This window comes from Hypoxylon fragiforme (genome assembly GCF_022984875.1).
Source record: "Hypoxylon fragiforme strain CBS 206.31 chromosome Unknown GGS25scaffold_2, whole genome shotgun sequence".
Classification (NCBI taxonomy): domain Eukaryota; kingdom Fungi; phylum Ascomycota; class Sordariomycetes; order Xylariales; family Hypoxylaceae; genus Hypoxylon; species Hypoxylon fragiforme.
In genome coordinates this window covers 2,907,616-2,923,132 of record NW_026054757.1, presented here as the reverse complement: position 1 = coordinate 2,923,132, position 15,517 = coordinate 2,907,616, and the positions used below count along the sequence as shown (strand labels likewise).

General features: G+C 47.5%; 3 protein-coding genes across 3 annotated transcripts; 1 reads left to right on the top strand and 2 right to left on the bottom strand.

Annotated features, from left to right (window-relative positions):
* Positions 1-206: 206 nt before the first annotated feature.
* On the top strand, positions 207-2,466 carry GGS25DRAFT_477099 (DEAD-domain-containing protein). The gene is made up of 3 exons (XM_049259826.1): positions 207-655; positions 733-1,205; positions 1,262-2,466. The coding sequence occupies exons 1-3, from the start codon at positions 368-370 to the stop codon at positions 2,337-2,339; spliced, it is 1,839 nt and encodes a 612-aa protein (XP_049120359.1). The 5' UTR covers positions 207-367; the 3' UTR covers positions 2,340-2,466.
* Positions 2,467-3,272: 806 nt separating this feature from the next.
* GGS25DRAFT_518481 (uncharacterized protein) lies at positions 3,273-4,222 on the bottom strand (the record flags this gene model as incomplete). Its single annotated transcript, XM_049263547.1, has 3 exons — positions 3,273-3,445; positions 3,517-3,979; positions 4,052-4,222. The coding sequence occupies 3 exons, from the start codon at positions 4,220-4,222 to the stop codon at positions 3,273-3,275; spliced, it is 807 nt and encodes a 268-aa protein (XP_049120358.1).
* A 4,072-nt stretch (positions 4,223-8,294) lies between these two features.
* Positions 8,295-14,894, bottom strand: GGS25DRAFT_135703 (uncharacterized protein). The gene is made up of 5 exons (XM_049256267.1): positions 14,339-14,894; positions 14,253-14,270; positions 8,844-14,192; positions 8,729-8,789; positions 8,295-8,676 (listed from the first exon to the last, which is right to left on the bottom strand). Exons 1-5 carry the CDS (start codon positions 14,347-14,349, stop codon positions 8,434-8,436), a joined length of 5,682 nt encoding a protein of 1,893 aa, XP_049120357.1. The 5' UTR covers positions 14,350-14,894; the 3' UTR covers positions 8,295-8,433.
* Between the last annotated feature and the right edge of the window lie 623 nt (positions 14,895-15,517).

Genomic DNA, 15,517 nt, shown 5'->3' with positions numbered 1-15,517 from the left:
TGTAAGGAGCAGTACATACTATGCCGTACCTACTACGTTACCTAGTAGCCTCAATCTTAGATTAGCGATTAGCGAATGCAGGGAGCCTGCAGCTAGCAAAATGGTGAAATGGTGAAATGGTTCTTCCACGGTCCGTGCGATAAGATAAGGAATTTTTTTTTTTTTTTGCGACCAGCCCAAGCCAAGTAAAAAAAAAAAAAAAAAAGTTAGAGTCCAGTCCGTTAACAGAAGTAAATCAAGCCAAACCAGTGGCTGTCCAAGTGATCAGTCAATACCAATACAATCGTCTTCGAACTTCTCTGCAAAATCTCTCCAAAGCATCACCCAATATCCCTAATATACTTATTGCCTTTGTGGCTACGTCAACATGAAACGCAAGTTAGACGAGAATAATGAACCTGCTTCAGCGGCAGACGTAAAAGCGTCCAGCGAGAGCGCCGAAGCCACTCCTCCCACCTTCGCACATCTCGGTCTCGACAGCAGACTCCTTCAAGCCACAGCCCGTCAAAACTGGCAAACACCCACACTGGTTCAGATCAAAGCTATACCATTGGCCATTGATGGCTGCGATGTGTTAGCAAAGGCCAAAACAGGCTCAGGGAAGACTGCCGCTTACATCTTACCCATCCTCCAAGCCATCCTCAAGCGCAAACAGGTACGAGCCAACCCTGCAATCTAGATTGCAATTGGCACCCCTCCTTTGTGACCAGACAGTCACTTACCATCATCTAGACTTCATCCGATGCGTTTACTGCCGCTCTTATCCTAGTTCCTACCAACGAATTGGTAACCCAAGTTTCCAAGGTGCTCGACACCCTCACTTCTTTCTGCTCTAGAGAAATCAAAGTGTCCAAGCTATCCGACAAGCTTTCCGATGCCGCCCAGCGCGCCGTTCTCTCTGATTCTCCCGACATAGTAGTGGCAACGCCTGCAAGAGCATGGCACAACATCAAGAACTCTACGATGTCCGTGGAGAAACTCACGCACCTGGTATTAGACGAGGCCGATCTTGTGTTGTCATATGGCTATGACGAAGACTTACAGAATGTGGCGTCCTCGGTACCTAAGGGACTACAGACAACCCTCATGAGTGCAACTCTAACCTCAGAAGTTGACACTCTTAAAGGGCTCTTTTGTCGGAATCCAACGGTACTAAACTTGGAAGAGCCCGAGGAGAACAAAACTGTTTCTCAATACGTAGTAAAGTATGATCTTGCATCCCTCTACTGGTTTATACCCCCAGAACTAACGAAAATTTCAGGTGCGGTGAAGACGAAAAGTTCCTCCTCATATATTGCATGATCAAACTCGAATTGGTGAAGGGCAAGGCAATCATATTTGTCAGCGATGTCGACCGATGCTATCGGCTCAAGCTATTTTTTGAACAATTCGGAATACGGAGTTGCCTCTTGAACTCAGAATTACCTGTCAATTGTCGAATTCACGCCGTCGAAGAGTTCAACAGAGGAGTCTACAATATCATCATTGCCTCCGATGAAAACGAAGTGATAGGCGATGAGAAAGACGAGACAGACCCAGACAAGGAAACCGAGAATGCTGGCCTTGAAAAGGCCGATGAGATCCCAGACAACAATGGCGATAAAAAGGTTACCTCTACACGAGCAAAGAAACGCAAATCTGCACGACGCGATAAGAACTACGGAGTATCTCGAGGCATCGACTTTATGAATGTGGCAGTGGTAATCAACTTCGACCTCCCCCTAACGTCTCGATCATATCTCCATAGGATCGGGCGAACCGCACGTGCCGGTCAAACTGGCATGGCATTATCTTTCGTCGTTCCGCAGGACAAATTCCGAAAGCACATGCCCACCAGCATCGAAACAGCAGAGAATGACGAGAAGGTACTGGGTAAAATCATCAAGCAGCAAGCTAAAAGGGGTCAGGAAGTCAAGCCATACAGCTTTGACATGAACGCCGTGGAGGCATTCCGCTACCGTATGAACGATGCTCTTAGAGCTGTCACCAAAGTTTCCATCCGAGAGGCTCGATTACGCGAACTCAAGCAAGAACTACTCAAGAGTGAAAGCTTAAAAAGGCATTTCGAAGAGAACCCCTTGGAAGTCCGCCATCTTCGGCATGACGTAGAGCTTCGAACAGCGCGAAGCCAACCTCATCTCAGACATGTTCCCGATTATCTATTGCCCAAAGACGGGAAGAAGGCAATAACGCCCACTGATGTCGGATTCGTACCTTTCAAGAAGGTACTTGATGGAAAGGGCAGAAAGGGTAGGATATTCAAGAGCAAAGGCAAGAGGTTTGGCAGTCGTAAGAGTGATCCCTTGAAGTCTTTCAAGGCGAGGTCCAAGAAGAAGTAGGCCAACAATCTGTTACAATGAGTAGGCTAGATTTGTTTTGGTAGTCAGTCCCCTATATAAAATTAATCGCACGCAATGCGATAATAGATACCCATGAACATAAATGAATGCCTACTTACCTACCTACCATTGTCGAGCCCGTAGTACAACGTAGCTAGGTACTTTGTAATTATTTAGTATCCTAACCTTAGAAATCATTTACCCGCCTTGATCTCATCGGCGATCTTCTCAGCGAGAGCGTACGCCAATGCCTAGGGATGGCCCGAAGGGAGCATGGCAAAGGAGCTTATTTGCATCCACAGCCCGCAGCCCGCAGACGCTAATCACCCTGCAATTAATATCCACCCCAGCACCCGGATCGTCGACCCCCCCATTCTACACGTCGCGGGGGCGTGGAAGAGCGTAGGCAATGTCCCCCGGATCGCGTCGTGGATCTGCGCGTCGGTCTGTACAGCTGGGCCTGGGGAGTGAGTGCTCTCTCTGCAAGGTCTTCCAACACCGCCTTGACGGCCTGCGTACAGAAGAGCTAGCGCGCCCGCGTGAACCCGGCGACGGCAACTTCTTGGTCAATAGATAGGGTCGGTTAGCCAGTTAAAAAGTCAACGATCGGAAGGTCAGCTGGCTGGTTGGTTGGTATATTTAACGCCGTGGCAAAGGGGAAAGACCCGCCCTTGCAACCTCCCTAGGGGTATGCGGCGTGTAGAGCTACTCTAGTGTTATGTACATGGAATCCTATTCCCGTGGTATGAAAAGGGTCCAGCGTATCCTACATATCAAACCTTGAAAAGCATACATGATGATGCTCTATCAAGGGAGGTCGCGTCCAGCGTACATTATTCCGGGGTGGTTACTCGGCCACTGTTGGATCTTCCTGTCGGTCCTAATAGGTCTGAGGTGTTCGAGCTCTGGTGAATACATTATGCGGTGTATGTTTTAAGCTTTGTGTCGGGGCGCTTTCGGCGCTGTCGCTGTCAAGCGTGGAAAGTCAGCTGTGTCCGTGGACTGTATAGTCATGCTCTCGCGCGAGCGCACAGTCATCGGCGCGACTAGGAGCGTTATGTAGTTGTACCCGTCATATTTGGGCGCCCTAGTAGACATGGATGGGGCTGGCGTAGTCGCCGTAGTACGCGTCCATCGACATGTAATTAACATCGGGGGAAGGGAGTCGGGTAGGTACCTCGCTGGGGCAGAGCTGTGGTGGCTTTCTTGGAGAGTACGTTCTGCGGGATCTTCTCCCAGGCTGCGTAGTCCATTCCTGTATATGCAAATGGGACTCGGGCCTTGGTGAAGTATTCGACGAGGTTGAGCATAATGGTTGTGGGATCATATGTCTCTGTGTGGATGGTATCGAGCTGGACCCGGTGAGAGGGTCGGTACATGACGTGGTCTTCGAGGTTGTGGCCGGAGTCAATGGTCACTGCCGTCGCTCGTTTGTGTTCGTCAGATAAGATTTTCTTGGTCAAGGCGTTCTGGAATATCTTGATATTGGGTCGGGCCTGATACATGCCCAGGAAAGCTCTCTGCGCAGAGCTCCGCGTTGCAGTGGTTGGGTCCACTGTGTTCGTGTAATACTGAGACCCCAACAGATTGTCACGGTTGAAGTCGCCAGTGGTGAGGATGCCGATATCATAGAAAGCCGTCTCTAAGCGGATTGGAAAGGATTAGACGTTGTTATAGAAGGATACTTGAAGTGGCCCTCCGTCTGGGCTAACGGTTTTTGTATTATACTGCGGTGCTGGACGAGGATTCCAGCTGGTAACGTCTGGAGGGGTGGAATGGCAACTCTTTTGAAAATATGAGAACGTGCTATCGAATATGTATGACTTGTTGTCTACCATATCCGCCCATTGCTGGAGTGATCCAGCGTCTGGATGGATGTACATCATGAAATTCCTCCATGAGCTCTATGAAGAGGTTAGTAGGAAAGATTATGTTTGTTCATGTAAAGCACAAAAGTATTCTTTTTACCTTCCCCCCAAACATTTCCCACATGCATAGTGCAATTCCCAATTATAGGTATGCACCCTTCTGTGGTGTCGCTGCAATACCCCAATCCACCGCCGGGTTTGTGTCCTGAAGAGAGCTTCCAATGAAGACACCCGCGCCAAGTGAAGTCGACGAGAGTATGGGATTTTAAATCTGGTAATAGGTCCCTGCCTGGACAACTACAACCGATACTGTTGGATCCTCGGGCTACCGGGCTGCCAAGGTAAGGATAGCTGTTCCATCGCCATCGACGACGAAATCGTATACAGCTTCCATTTTACCAAATTACCTAGGGCTAGCTGCTATGAGGGTGAAGATGAGTACAACAATACTCAAGTTTTAAGTGAAGATATAATATATACAGTGTAATTAAAAGGGGCCAGAAGTTTTAATACGAAAATGCTAACCTACGATCTAACGGCTCGTTTGGTTTGCCGCTCTGTTGGCACCTAGGGTATATTTAAGTTGGTGATGGTAGGGGAAAGCCATCAATGATGTTGAAGATGTTTGTTAGGCATGGAAGGATAATAGATATTCCATGGAAGTTGTGCTTCGTTCTTTCTTTCCTTCCTCCCCTCCTCCCTTCCTGAAGTTCCTTCCCATGTGCCTGCCCAATAGTTATTTATTCTAATCACAAGTGAAATCACAACCCTAAAAATGTTCGCATTTGATTTTGAACTCCCTTTTAGGAATAATATGAACTACGCTAATCTAATTTGGGTGACTTTTGGCGACTTTCATTATTTTTATTTTTATTTTATTCAAGCTGTTGTAATCCAAATAGGGGTTAGGCCTCCCCTGAGTGGTACTTGACCAGGTCTACCCAGTAAGTACAGCGGGAATATATAAAGTATAAAAGAGCCTCCTGATGGGCCCCTGGGAATATATGCTGGGTAATATAGTAACATATTTTTACTGATCATTTTTTTACAGCAATATAAAGTAGTTCTTGTCGTATCCTAGGCCAAGAAATATGATGGTAGGTGGTATCTCAGGCGTCAAGCACTGAAAAGTATCTCCCCTATATACATAGCCTCCATCTCTTGAAATATCCTGGCCAGGTTGAAGACATGGCAAGATAATTAGTATAGATGAGGCTCATCATGGCCTTGTAGTATATAGTGGACAATAGGGGATAATATATATAAGTGAAAGGAGAGGGTAGCCCTGAAAGACACCTGTGATCTCAAGGATGTACCATCCACCCATTGTCAGCTGAGAGCATGCAGTTCATATCCTGCCATTGGGAAGTCACCAAGGCAAGCGGAGACATGGCCGCAGCTTCTTTGCGACACCACCAAGACCTAGGTACCCTACCCTCGTCGAGCCCCACGTCCCAGAAAAAGTATTTAAGCCAAGTTTTCTCTGGACTTGAATTCAAGTTTCCTTTTCTTCTCTCTTTTTAATCCCACACACACAAGACAGGACCCAAAACTGTCAATTAGTACCGCACTCCCAATTATCTCACAATTAATTATCAACATCATTACAACATGCCTCGTATTAAGCACGTAGGCTACACCACCACCAAACCTCCTGTGCGTGCCAATAAAGGCACACAGTCAGAGGTCACCAGCGAGTCCGACGCTGTCGCGTCCCAAACCATGGCAGAGCCCAAGAAACGTGGCCGCCCCTCCCTGGCTGAGTCCCGCAAGAAGGGTAAGTAATCTATCATCTATATCTACTCACGAAATATTTTCTCTCTCTCTCTTTCATCTTCTACTTGATCATGAGCTTACTCCAGTGGAAACTTAGCGCGACTCGTAATCGAGGATTCGGAGGCTGAGGAGAGTCATGACTCCCAAGCCCCCGCCGCCGTGGCCGGCCAGCAAGCTACTAGTGCCGCTGCTGAAGCTTCTGCTAGTGCTACTGAGGAAGCTGGCGCGGTCGGTGCTGGAGCAGTTGCTGCGAAGGCAACTACTGTTCCCAAGGCCAAAGGCTTCGTAAGTAATCAAACTCTCATGCCATCCTATCATAACGCATTCAAGAGAAAGGAAGAAAATTCATCTTATGGATTATTATCTTTTCCCTGCTTTTTCTTCTTCTAACGGTTTGATTATACAGAGCGAGAAGCCGGGCAGTCAGAAAGACCGCCTCAGAACCATGGCGGTCAAGGCAAGAGAAGAGGCCTTTGTGGAGTCAGTCAGGTCTTCCCTTGCGGATGACTTGGAGAAGAAGAAGGAAATCGAGGATTTAGCTGAAGCACTCTTTAAAGTGAAGATGCTAACCCACATCGGTGGGGATCCTCAGAAGTCGGCACTTTTGCGCCTTTTTAATGAAGGCACCGCGAAACAGGATTTCAAAATCCTCACCGAGACAAAGGCTAGTGGAAAGACTGCTGCGAAGCCGATTCCCAGACGTCGTACTCGGAAGAGCCTTCTTGCTGAGAAGCAGGTTCCCGCATCTGAGCAAGAAGATGATGCCGAGCCAGAAGATGAGAGTTCTGACTTCGAGCTTTGTAAGTCTTCAACCCACACCACCCAACCTGACCATCACCATACTAATTACGCTTAGAATTTAATTCATCCTACGCCAGAACTGTCCAATACAGTCGGAAAACAATCGATGGAATTGAATCAATTTGAGAGCTTAGTGGTTGGTAAAGACACCTCAGTGGGATTAGTGGAACGGATTACTTTCAAGGAAAAAGAGGCCTCAGTAAATTAGTATTCACCTGCTGTAACTTGACAGACCAATACAATAACTGATCGTCCTATAAAACCAAACGTGTCTAGAACTACCTACCTAACTAACCTAATTCTTTCGTAAGCCCTTCGGGAAGTGAAGCTATTCAGACGTGCTTAGATGCTCTTCTCTAGACAAACCACGCAGCTTCTACAAGGTAGGCATTCACTTAACCAGCAGGAAGGGCTACTAAAGCGCTTGAGGCACGCTGGATACTAGGGAAATATTATCGTCGACTACATGATCGTCGCTGTCTACGCCACGCCGTGAACGATGTGTTCGGATTGCTCACCCTCTACCATTTACACCCACGATATCAAGACGCGTGGGCGCGTCAGCCAACACCTACTAGAACGCGTCCCCGTGGTTGTGGGCGTGCGGGGTTACCCTAGGGTTTAAGCGAAGAAAAAAAAATAATAAAAATAATGTCAGCGCACAAAAAGAACCCTCACGGCGTGGGAGGAAAGAGCGAAGCGAAAATGAGGGGTTATGTATTCAAGTATTCCGAATACCTAAATAATTGCTCAGGGGTGCTGTATTACAGGTGGACCGGGATCTGACGTTGGTTGAAGACGGAAGCCGCGGCCGGGTCCGGGTGGGGCCAATCGGGTCTGTGCTCCGAAAACTGTGCCTAATTAGGAAAGGTTTCGGACTTGGACATGGGCCCCCCTTGCCCCACCCCTGCCGACATGAATGAAATGTGGGTAGTTATGTACTTTGGTACATGGACCTCTGCTAATTAATTGATGTACAATTGTACCTAACATCAAGGGCATCCATCCATGGATGCAATGCTCAAAAAAATTAATTGGTGAATTTGCAAGACTGTAGGTACCTACCTACAGGGCACCTTAGTACCTAATGACCTGAAAAGCAGCAGCCATAGTACATACCTACAGTACATATTAAAGCTAACTGGTACATACCAAGATGTAATCCAAGTCTGATGTGCTATCAGCCACACACATACATTTACTTTCATGCGCAATCTAGAACAAAGGGAAAAAGAAACTCCTCTTCCCCTGCCTAAGCTGGCTGGCTGGCTAACTGGTAGTCTGCCTCTTTGTATGAATACTGTCTTTTTCTCCCCCGCTTTCAAGCTTCCCTTGCCCCTCAGAGGTGTTAAGATTAGAAATGATGCATGAGTGGGATGGTTCCGTGATGCCAATTTAGTTACGAAGACCTAGGGAGGGGATTATTTGCCAGAGAACAGAATGTTGATCTTTAGTAAATAGATCAATGTATTGAAGCCAAGTCCCCTTACGGGACAATGGATGCCTTGCTTCGCCATTATTACTCCGTTATAGTACAAGTATACACAATGCAATACCATACATCTTGCTCATGGAATATCCCATGAGTTAGGATTAATTACCTTCGAAGCCTCTCTTCATCATAACTCGTCGGTCTCTGACCCCGGACATTACTGCATCGTTTTGAGGAAGCCGTCTAAATCAAAGCTTTCCTCATACTGGCGATTATCCCAGAGCTCTCCTAAGTCATCTGCCCATGCCTTCTTGCCTGGAGCTATAACGTCACCCGTCTCGACATCCACCATATCTTCCTCTCGTCCTTCCATACTGCCCTGAGGCTTGTCGGATATTAGGCTCGGCCCTGAATCGCCCAGATTGAAAAGGTCCAATATTTGGTCCGTGTCCATAGTTCCCTTCAGTAGTTCATTAGTAACTGTTCTTAGCGAAGCAAGATCTAACACTTACCAATCCAGCGTTTTGTTGATTCACCACGGTGGATGCAACATCTATCTTGAATGCTTGGAGACTGAAGTGAAATGAGATTAGTAATGATCCTATCATTGTGAGAAGCTGTACTAACCTGAGGATCTTCTCTTCTAGGGTCCCTCTTGTAATGAGCCGATATACGTTGACCACCTTCTTTTGCCCAATTCGATGAGCACGATCCATGGCCTGGAGATCTCGTTGAGGGTTCCAATCGTGTTCAACAAAGATAACGGTATCTGCCCCCGTGAGGTTGAGACCTAAACCACCAACACTTGTTGTGAGGAGTAGACAGTCGTAGGACGGGTCCTTGTTGAACTTATTGACGATGCCTTGTCTCTTGTTTGCCTCCACCGAGCCATCAAGTCGTAGATACGAGACAGAAGGAAGCATGCGTTTCAGCACCGTATTCTGGACCATGTCAAGCATCTCTTTCATTTGACAAAAGATTAAGGCGCGATGCGGTTTGATGGGCTGGTATAGGGGGTCGTTCGCATCGGTACCTTCAACGCCAATACCACAATCAACCAATAGATCCTTGAGAGCGGTTAACTTAGGAGCATGAGTAGGATCCTCGATACTGGTTCCTTGTTTCTGGAGGAATCGTTGCGTCTCTTCGTAGAGTTTATTGTTTGGTGTCATCACAAGCGCAGGGGAGTTACACAGCTTTCGCATGTATTGCAAGGCTTGGAATATATGTTGTTTGGCGTCCTTGTCGTCTCGGCCAGCTTCCTCTGTCAGCTTTTTACCTTGCCTCTTGGTGAAGTCTTCGAATAACTTCCTCTGTAGATCGCTGAGGTCACAGTAGTAATTCTGAAGGATCTTTGGGGGGAGGTCGTCAAGCACCTCCTCTTTCAGACGACGTAGTAAGAAAGGTAGAACCTGCTTATGTAGAGCTTCGATTGCTAAGGCGCCAGCCTCTTGCTCCTTCGATGAAGCCTTACTGAATCGACTGGCAGCAATTGGCTTGGCAAATCGGTCCAAGAACACCTTCTCAGCTCCGAGGAATCCTGGCATCAAAAAGTCGAAGAGTGACCAAAGCTCTAGGACATTATTCTGGATTGGCGTACCGGTTAGAATCAATCGATGGTTGCTGGCAAGTCTCTTGACAGCGAGAGAAATCTTTGCCTTCGGATTTTTGATCAAGTGGCCTTCGTCGAGCACCACATAGTTCCAATTCTGCTTTTCGAGGTAATCGGTGTCATTACGACAAACTTCATATGAAGTTATGACAATGTCAGTCGATGAGAATTGAGTGGCTTTAGCTCTTCTCTCTGCGGGTGGGCCAACGAAAGCAGTAACAGTCAAGAATGGCGCAAACGTTTTCAGCTCTTGTTGCCAGTGCCCTGAAAGTGTTGGAGGGCATACAATAAGAGATGGTAGTTTCCGCACATCTAGCGCGCCAGTTCTCTTGAATTCCTCTTCCCTGTTATAATGGTCACTGGCGACGATACAAAGTGTTTGAAGGGTCTTCCCAAGCCCCATGTCGTCACAAAGAATGCCATGAAGGTGGTATTTGTTGAGGAAATGAAGCCAGTTGACACCCTCCTGCTGGTAAGACCGTAGTTCGGCATTGATCGCGACGGGGATCTTGAACGGCTCCACCTTCTTCGGATCAAGGAGCTGTGCGATAAATGTCCGTTCGCGGTCTCTACCCTTCAGCAGCTCCTCCGAGAGACCGGGAGGGTCTGGAATGCCAGCCTCGAGAGGCACAAGTTTGACTAGCGTAGCAAATGATGTTGTAGCAATAAGGCGAATATCGTTATCCGAGTCGCTCATGCGACCTAGGACGGGTACAATGAGGAAGATAACGTAAGGTAGGATGCCGTCGCCCATAACGGCAATTAAATGGTAGATAACCTCTATTGCTCCTTGACGGAAGTGCAAGTCAATAGGGTTATTTATTGAGGGCAAAACATTTTCCACGAGAGCTGTCATGCCTTCAACGGTGATGACACTGCAAATCGTGGCCAGGCATTTCGCAGCCATGTATCGGTAAACGGATAGTTCCGAATGTAACGACTTAATGATGAGCGGAACCTGTTGTATGACGAATAGATGAAGTGCCTTGTCCAGAGTGGGAGTCAAAGTCCGGATAACTGACATGGCATCCACGATTTCTTGGCCAAAGGGATCTTCAGGGTCTTTGGCCTCGGGGGGTAGGTCCCCGGAGAAAGCCTTTACTAAGGGGCCTTCCATGAAAGTCCTCAAGCTTGGAACCGTACCAAATAGATTTGCACCAAATGTGCGAGCGAGGATCTCCAGGGCCTCTTTTGCTCCGCGTCTCGTGATACGAGCGCCTTTAGCCTCGCGCGCGAACTTTGCAGCATCAGACCCGTGATCTACTCGATCCTCTTCTTTCTGCATTGAAAGAATTACATTGGTCTTTGTAGCGTGGACCGGGAATTCAGGCGTCTCGGCGACTTCGACGCAGGAGAACTTAACTAAGTTAGAGACAACCTTGTCTGCAGGACCTCGCCGGCCTTTCTCGGTAAAAAGTTGGACTAATCGTCCAATTGTGTCAGCAGAGCGAGTTTGCAGTTGTTGGTTCTCCTCAAGCTTGATGCTATCCATGATAGCTTTGATTAGGGGACTCGGTTTCTTAGGAAGCACTTTCATGGCGATGAGGGCACATGCTGCCGCGGCCTTGATTCGTACATCGCGCGTCTCCTTAATAGACTGAGCCTCCTCGATGGCTGAGACCGTGGCTACTCGGGCTTCGTTAAGTTGCTGGCTAGCAATCAAGCGTTGGGCTGGAGCCATGATTTTCTTCAATCGCTCGTAATCCTCATTTACATACTTGTCGGCCGCAGAGAGAGAGAATGCGCCCGGACCTGCTTCTGCTTCGCCTTGCACAACGACAGCGAGGATTGGAAGCTTATGCTGGGCAACTTTCCCGTGGTCTCTGAAGAGATTCATGAGTTGCTGGCACTGTGATCGTACGCGTTGAACGTAACTGACTAGATCACGATATTGTGAGGGACGGTCGGAATCAATCATTCTCTGGAGCTCATCTACATATCTTGATGACTGAACTTGAGAATGAGTGCAACTTCGGGCATACTCGTCGATCACCACACACGCAGCGAGTTGGGTGGATGAGTATGATGATGTAAACCCCGGCACGAGCGTGGCATCATAAGAGTCCAGATATTGCGTAGGCACAAGTGACATAATTAAGCCCATTGCTGTGGCAGCTGAAACGCGAGAACGAATAAGTGTGTCCATACCAACAAGGTCCACGTCTCCTTGCATCATATGGCCATCAAGATCGTGCGAGTGAATTAGAGGGGTTGGGTCATCGGTTTTGGTTGACTTTTTTCGTCTTTTCGTAGCCCGTTCTCCATCGGCTTCAGAACCCTTTCGCGTGGATGAAGGCGCAAAGCCAGGCACGGAATACGTACCCCCAGAGGGCTTCTGAAAGAGGGCGCCATTCATAGGTATAGGATTCCTCGGTACTCCTACTGGATGTAGGGTAAGCTGCATCAGAGCATCAATGTGCGGGGCGAATTCTCGCCCAAGAGTATCTGGACTTTTTGCCAAACACCTCACTAGAGCAGACCACAACTCCATGGACATTTTTAACGTTTCCGAATCGCGTTCGACGAGTATGTTTTGGAACGTCAATCGGAGGATCCTACCATCCAGCCAGCCTTGAGACTCTACCCCTAGATTGACAAAAGTCATTAGAGCCTTCAAGACAGCAAGACGGACCGAAGTTATTGTGTGTCGTAGAAATGGGTAGAGTCGAGGTACTAGCAGTGTGAAAGACCTCTCCTCGTCCTGTTCGGCTGAGCTTTTCATTGCTTCCAAGACCTCCGGGAAGCTGCAGAGAGTGGCTAACAGGTCCATGATCTTTCCAGTGCTGGCACTCAAGTCGTCGCCCAAGCTAGATAGACTACCCCATACAATGTTGATAAGTTCATTGAGTGCTCCGGGTCGGAGATTCACAAACTCCTGTGCCATCGGAATTAAAGTTGCCGCACTGACTGATCGAACATCGTCATCGTTGTCGCCGAGGCCTTTCATGACTGCTTGGACTATGCCATCAATCATGTCATTGCGTTGCAATAGTAAGTCTTTCCTAACAGCGACAACATATCGCAAACCAACCATACCACCGTGACAAACGGCCCAGACCGGCCTCTCCAAATCGAGGTGCTGTTGCATTACCATCCTCAGTAGTATCTGGTAGATGTTGTAAACAGACTGCGGTGGTAGATGTTTTAGGAACGAGCCCAGAGTCTGGCCCACGGTCTCTCGAATTGGCGCAACAGATGTATCGGAGGCATAGTCAGTGAACCTGTCGAGCATGAGCACGCAGCAAAGCCGGCAAGCCATGTCATCGAGCCATTTCCTGTTGAGGACATTATTCTCAGCTCTCGACTTGCCTCTCAAACGGCCAGCACCGGCACCGTGCACTCGAAGTATTTCTCGCAGACCTAATGCAGCACCGTGACGTGTCTCCCACTGCGGATCAAAGATATCAATCTTGAGAAACTCGCATAGACGTTCGTAGGGCCATTCCGATCCTTGCAATTCGTCTTCTGCTTCGATTTCCGATTTGCTGGCGGCAATGGGTCCTTTGAATTCCGAGACAATCTTAGTATCTTCATCAACGTCGGCTGGCCGATCGAGACTGAAATAATCAGTTTTCCCGTTTTTCTTTGTATCGCCATCCGGCAAAGGGGTGTCATCGATTCCCTCAGACCCGGCAGTGTAAGAACGACGAACGGACAAGTCACCGAAGCCGCCCTTTCCTTGCGCAGCCTTTTGCGCGTCTCTCTTCCGCTTTCGCTTTAAAACGTTCAGTTGTCGGGCACTCAGGCCAGACTCCTCCGTTGGTAGGCTAGGTGTAGAACCAGACATGCTGTCCTGACGTGCCACCCCATTAGTAGTCGTAGTAGGGTCTTGCATTGTGAAGGGGCTTGCGGACTTTTCAGCAGTGATCGGGACCTCCTCATCTTCGAATTTTCTACCGAGCAATCCCAGGCGGCCAGTGAGAGTCTTTCGTTGGTGAGCCAGTCGTGCCTGAGGCTCAAGACTCGCGAGTCCATAATCAACATTACCAGTCCTAAGTAATTCACGGCCATATTTGAGTATAGTCGAGACGTTTAACGTCTCCGGTTTAAATTCCTCGTCTGACGACGAAGGCGATTCGTCATCCTCCTTCTTGATGTGGGTAATTTCGCCGCTGTATTCTTCATTCTTTACTAGGGCTGGATCTTCGTCCTCATCCTCATTAGGATCGTAGAAAGGGGCATTCTCAATAATCCGACCCAGAGCCTTGGCCGAAGTTGCTCGGGTATCCCAATCTTTATGACGAAGATAGGGTACAACTCTAGAGAGTAGGTTGAAAAGCTCCTCGGGATGCTGTTTCTGCCAATCTGCCAGTTGGTTCACAGCAGTGTCTTTTATCAGTTTAGTACTGCCCGTCTCGAGGATCCTGTAAGATAATAGGTTAAATTAGTCACTAAAAACAAAGCAATCATTAACATATACTTACGTGACGAGACGATCGAGCCTATAAGATTATCCATGTATTAGTTCGCATTCCTTGACTCAGTCTATAAGTGAATAGAGAAAACTCACCTGGACGTCATGTTCACAAGTCACACCGAGGCTACAGGGCCGATTCCCAATAGGAACTCAACTCATAATAGCGATCTATAAATGAAATATTAGTATTACAGATCTTAAACATTACGTAGCAGACTACTGATATGTGCAGGAGTTTGCGGGCTGTGGTTGAAATGAGAGGGTTTTGGTTTTGGTTTTGGGTGTAGAGGTTTCTTGTTTTCAGAGTTCGCGCAGTTGCAACTAAGTACAGATAGTGAGGCTATCGTGATTGAAGTTGCTATTTGCATAACTCTTAGCCAACGTGATCCCAATTGTCTCTATGTGTAGCCAAGCCTTTCCAAGAGATCCATGCATTCCTTTGAAGACATTAAACTCCAATAAGCACTTGTTCTTGGCGAATCTAGGTGTTGCGCCGTCGACGGAGATAAGGCACTGGAACTAAGTTGTGTTGCCTTTTGTACGCAGCTGACTAACAATCATGGGGAGGGAAAACGTGGATAACGACGTAGTAAACGGGATATTAGTTGGGAAGAGAGATGCACGGTGACGATATACCGTGTTTTGCAGGGTTGTGTATGTAATAACGATAAATGCGGCATCAAAGCCATGAAAGAATGAATTAAATGGGCCAAGAAAGAAAAAGAAAAAGAAACATACCCTGCAGGCAATATCGCGATGCTGGTGATCGGCGTTGCAGCAACTAGGTCCGTCGCAGCGAAATACTTTATCTAGTTACTCATCAACAACAATAACAATGACTTGATAAATCGATGAAACGATTTGATGAGATGGTTTCATCAGACTTTGATGAGTTTAGGAGGATATCAAACAGGGGATGTATGCGCAACAACTCTTGTATGAATGCGAATATGAATGTGTGAACGTGAACGTGAACGTGAACGGGATATGTAGATGTGGATGTAGATGTAGATGTATAATATAATCGAGTAGGAAGTGAATAGTGAATAGTGAATAGTGAATAGAAGAATGGCGAATCAGATTGTCCAAGTTCGGTTCGTGGTCAACGTCGCCGTTGAATCAAGTTACCTAAACATTGAAGTTCAAAAAGGTTGCTGCTCAATGGCATTGGGTGGAAAAGGTGGATGCGACAATTCAAGTATTGATGGATATGGATATGGATATGGATATGGATATGGATATGTAAATACCTTTTTTACTTTTTAATACTTC

Coding starts and splice junctions, on each gene's coding strand:
- GGS25DRAFT_135703 (XM_049256267.1), bottom strand. Junction 8,790..8,843: donor CTAGAAGAGAAGATCCTCAG/GTTAGTACAGCT, acceptor ATTTCACTTCAG/TCTCCAAGCATTCAAGATAG. Junction 8,677..8,728: donor ATCAACAAAACGCTGGATTG/GTAAGTGTTAGA, acceptor GAACTACTGAAG/GGAACTATGGACACGGACCA.
- GGS25DRAFT_477099 (XM_049259826.1), top strand. CDS start 368: ATGAAACGCAAGTTAGACGAGAATAATGAACCTGCTTCAGCGGCAGAC. Junction 656..732: donor CCATCCTCAAGCGCAAACAG/GTACGAGCCAAC, acceptor ACCATCATCTAG/ACTTCATCCGATGCGTTTAC. Junction 1,206..1,261: donor GTTTCTCAATACGTAGTAAA/GTATGATCTTGC, acceptor CGAAAATTTCAG/GTGCGGTGAAGACGAAAAGT.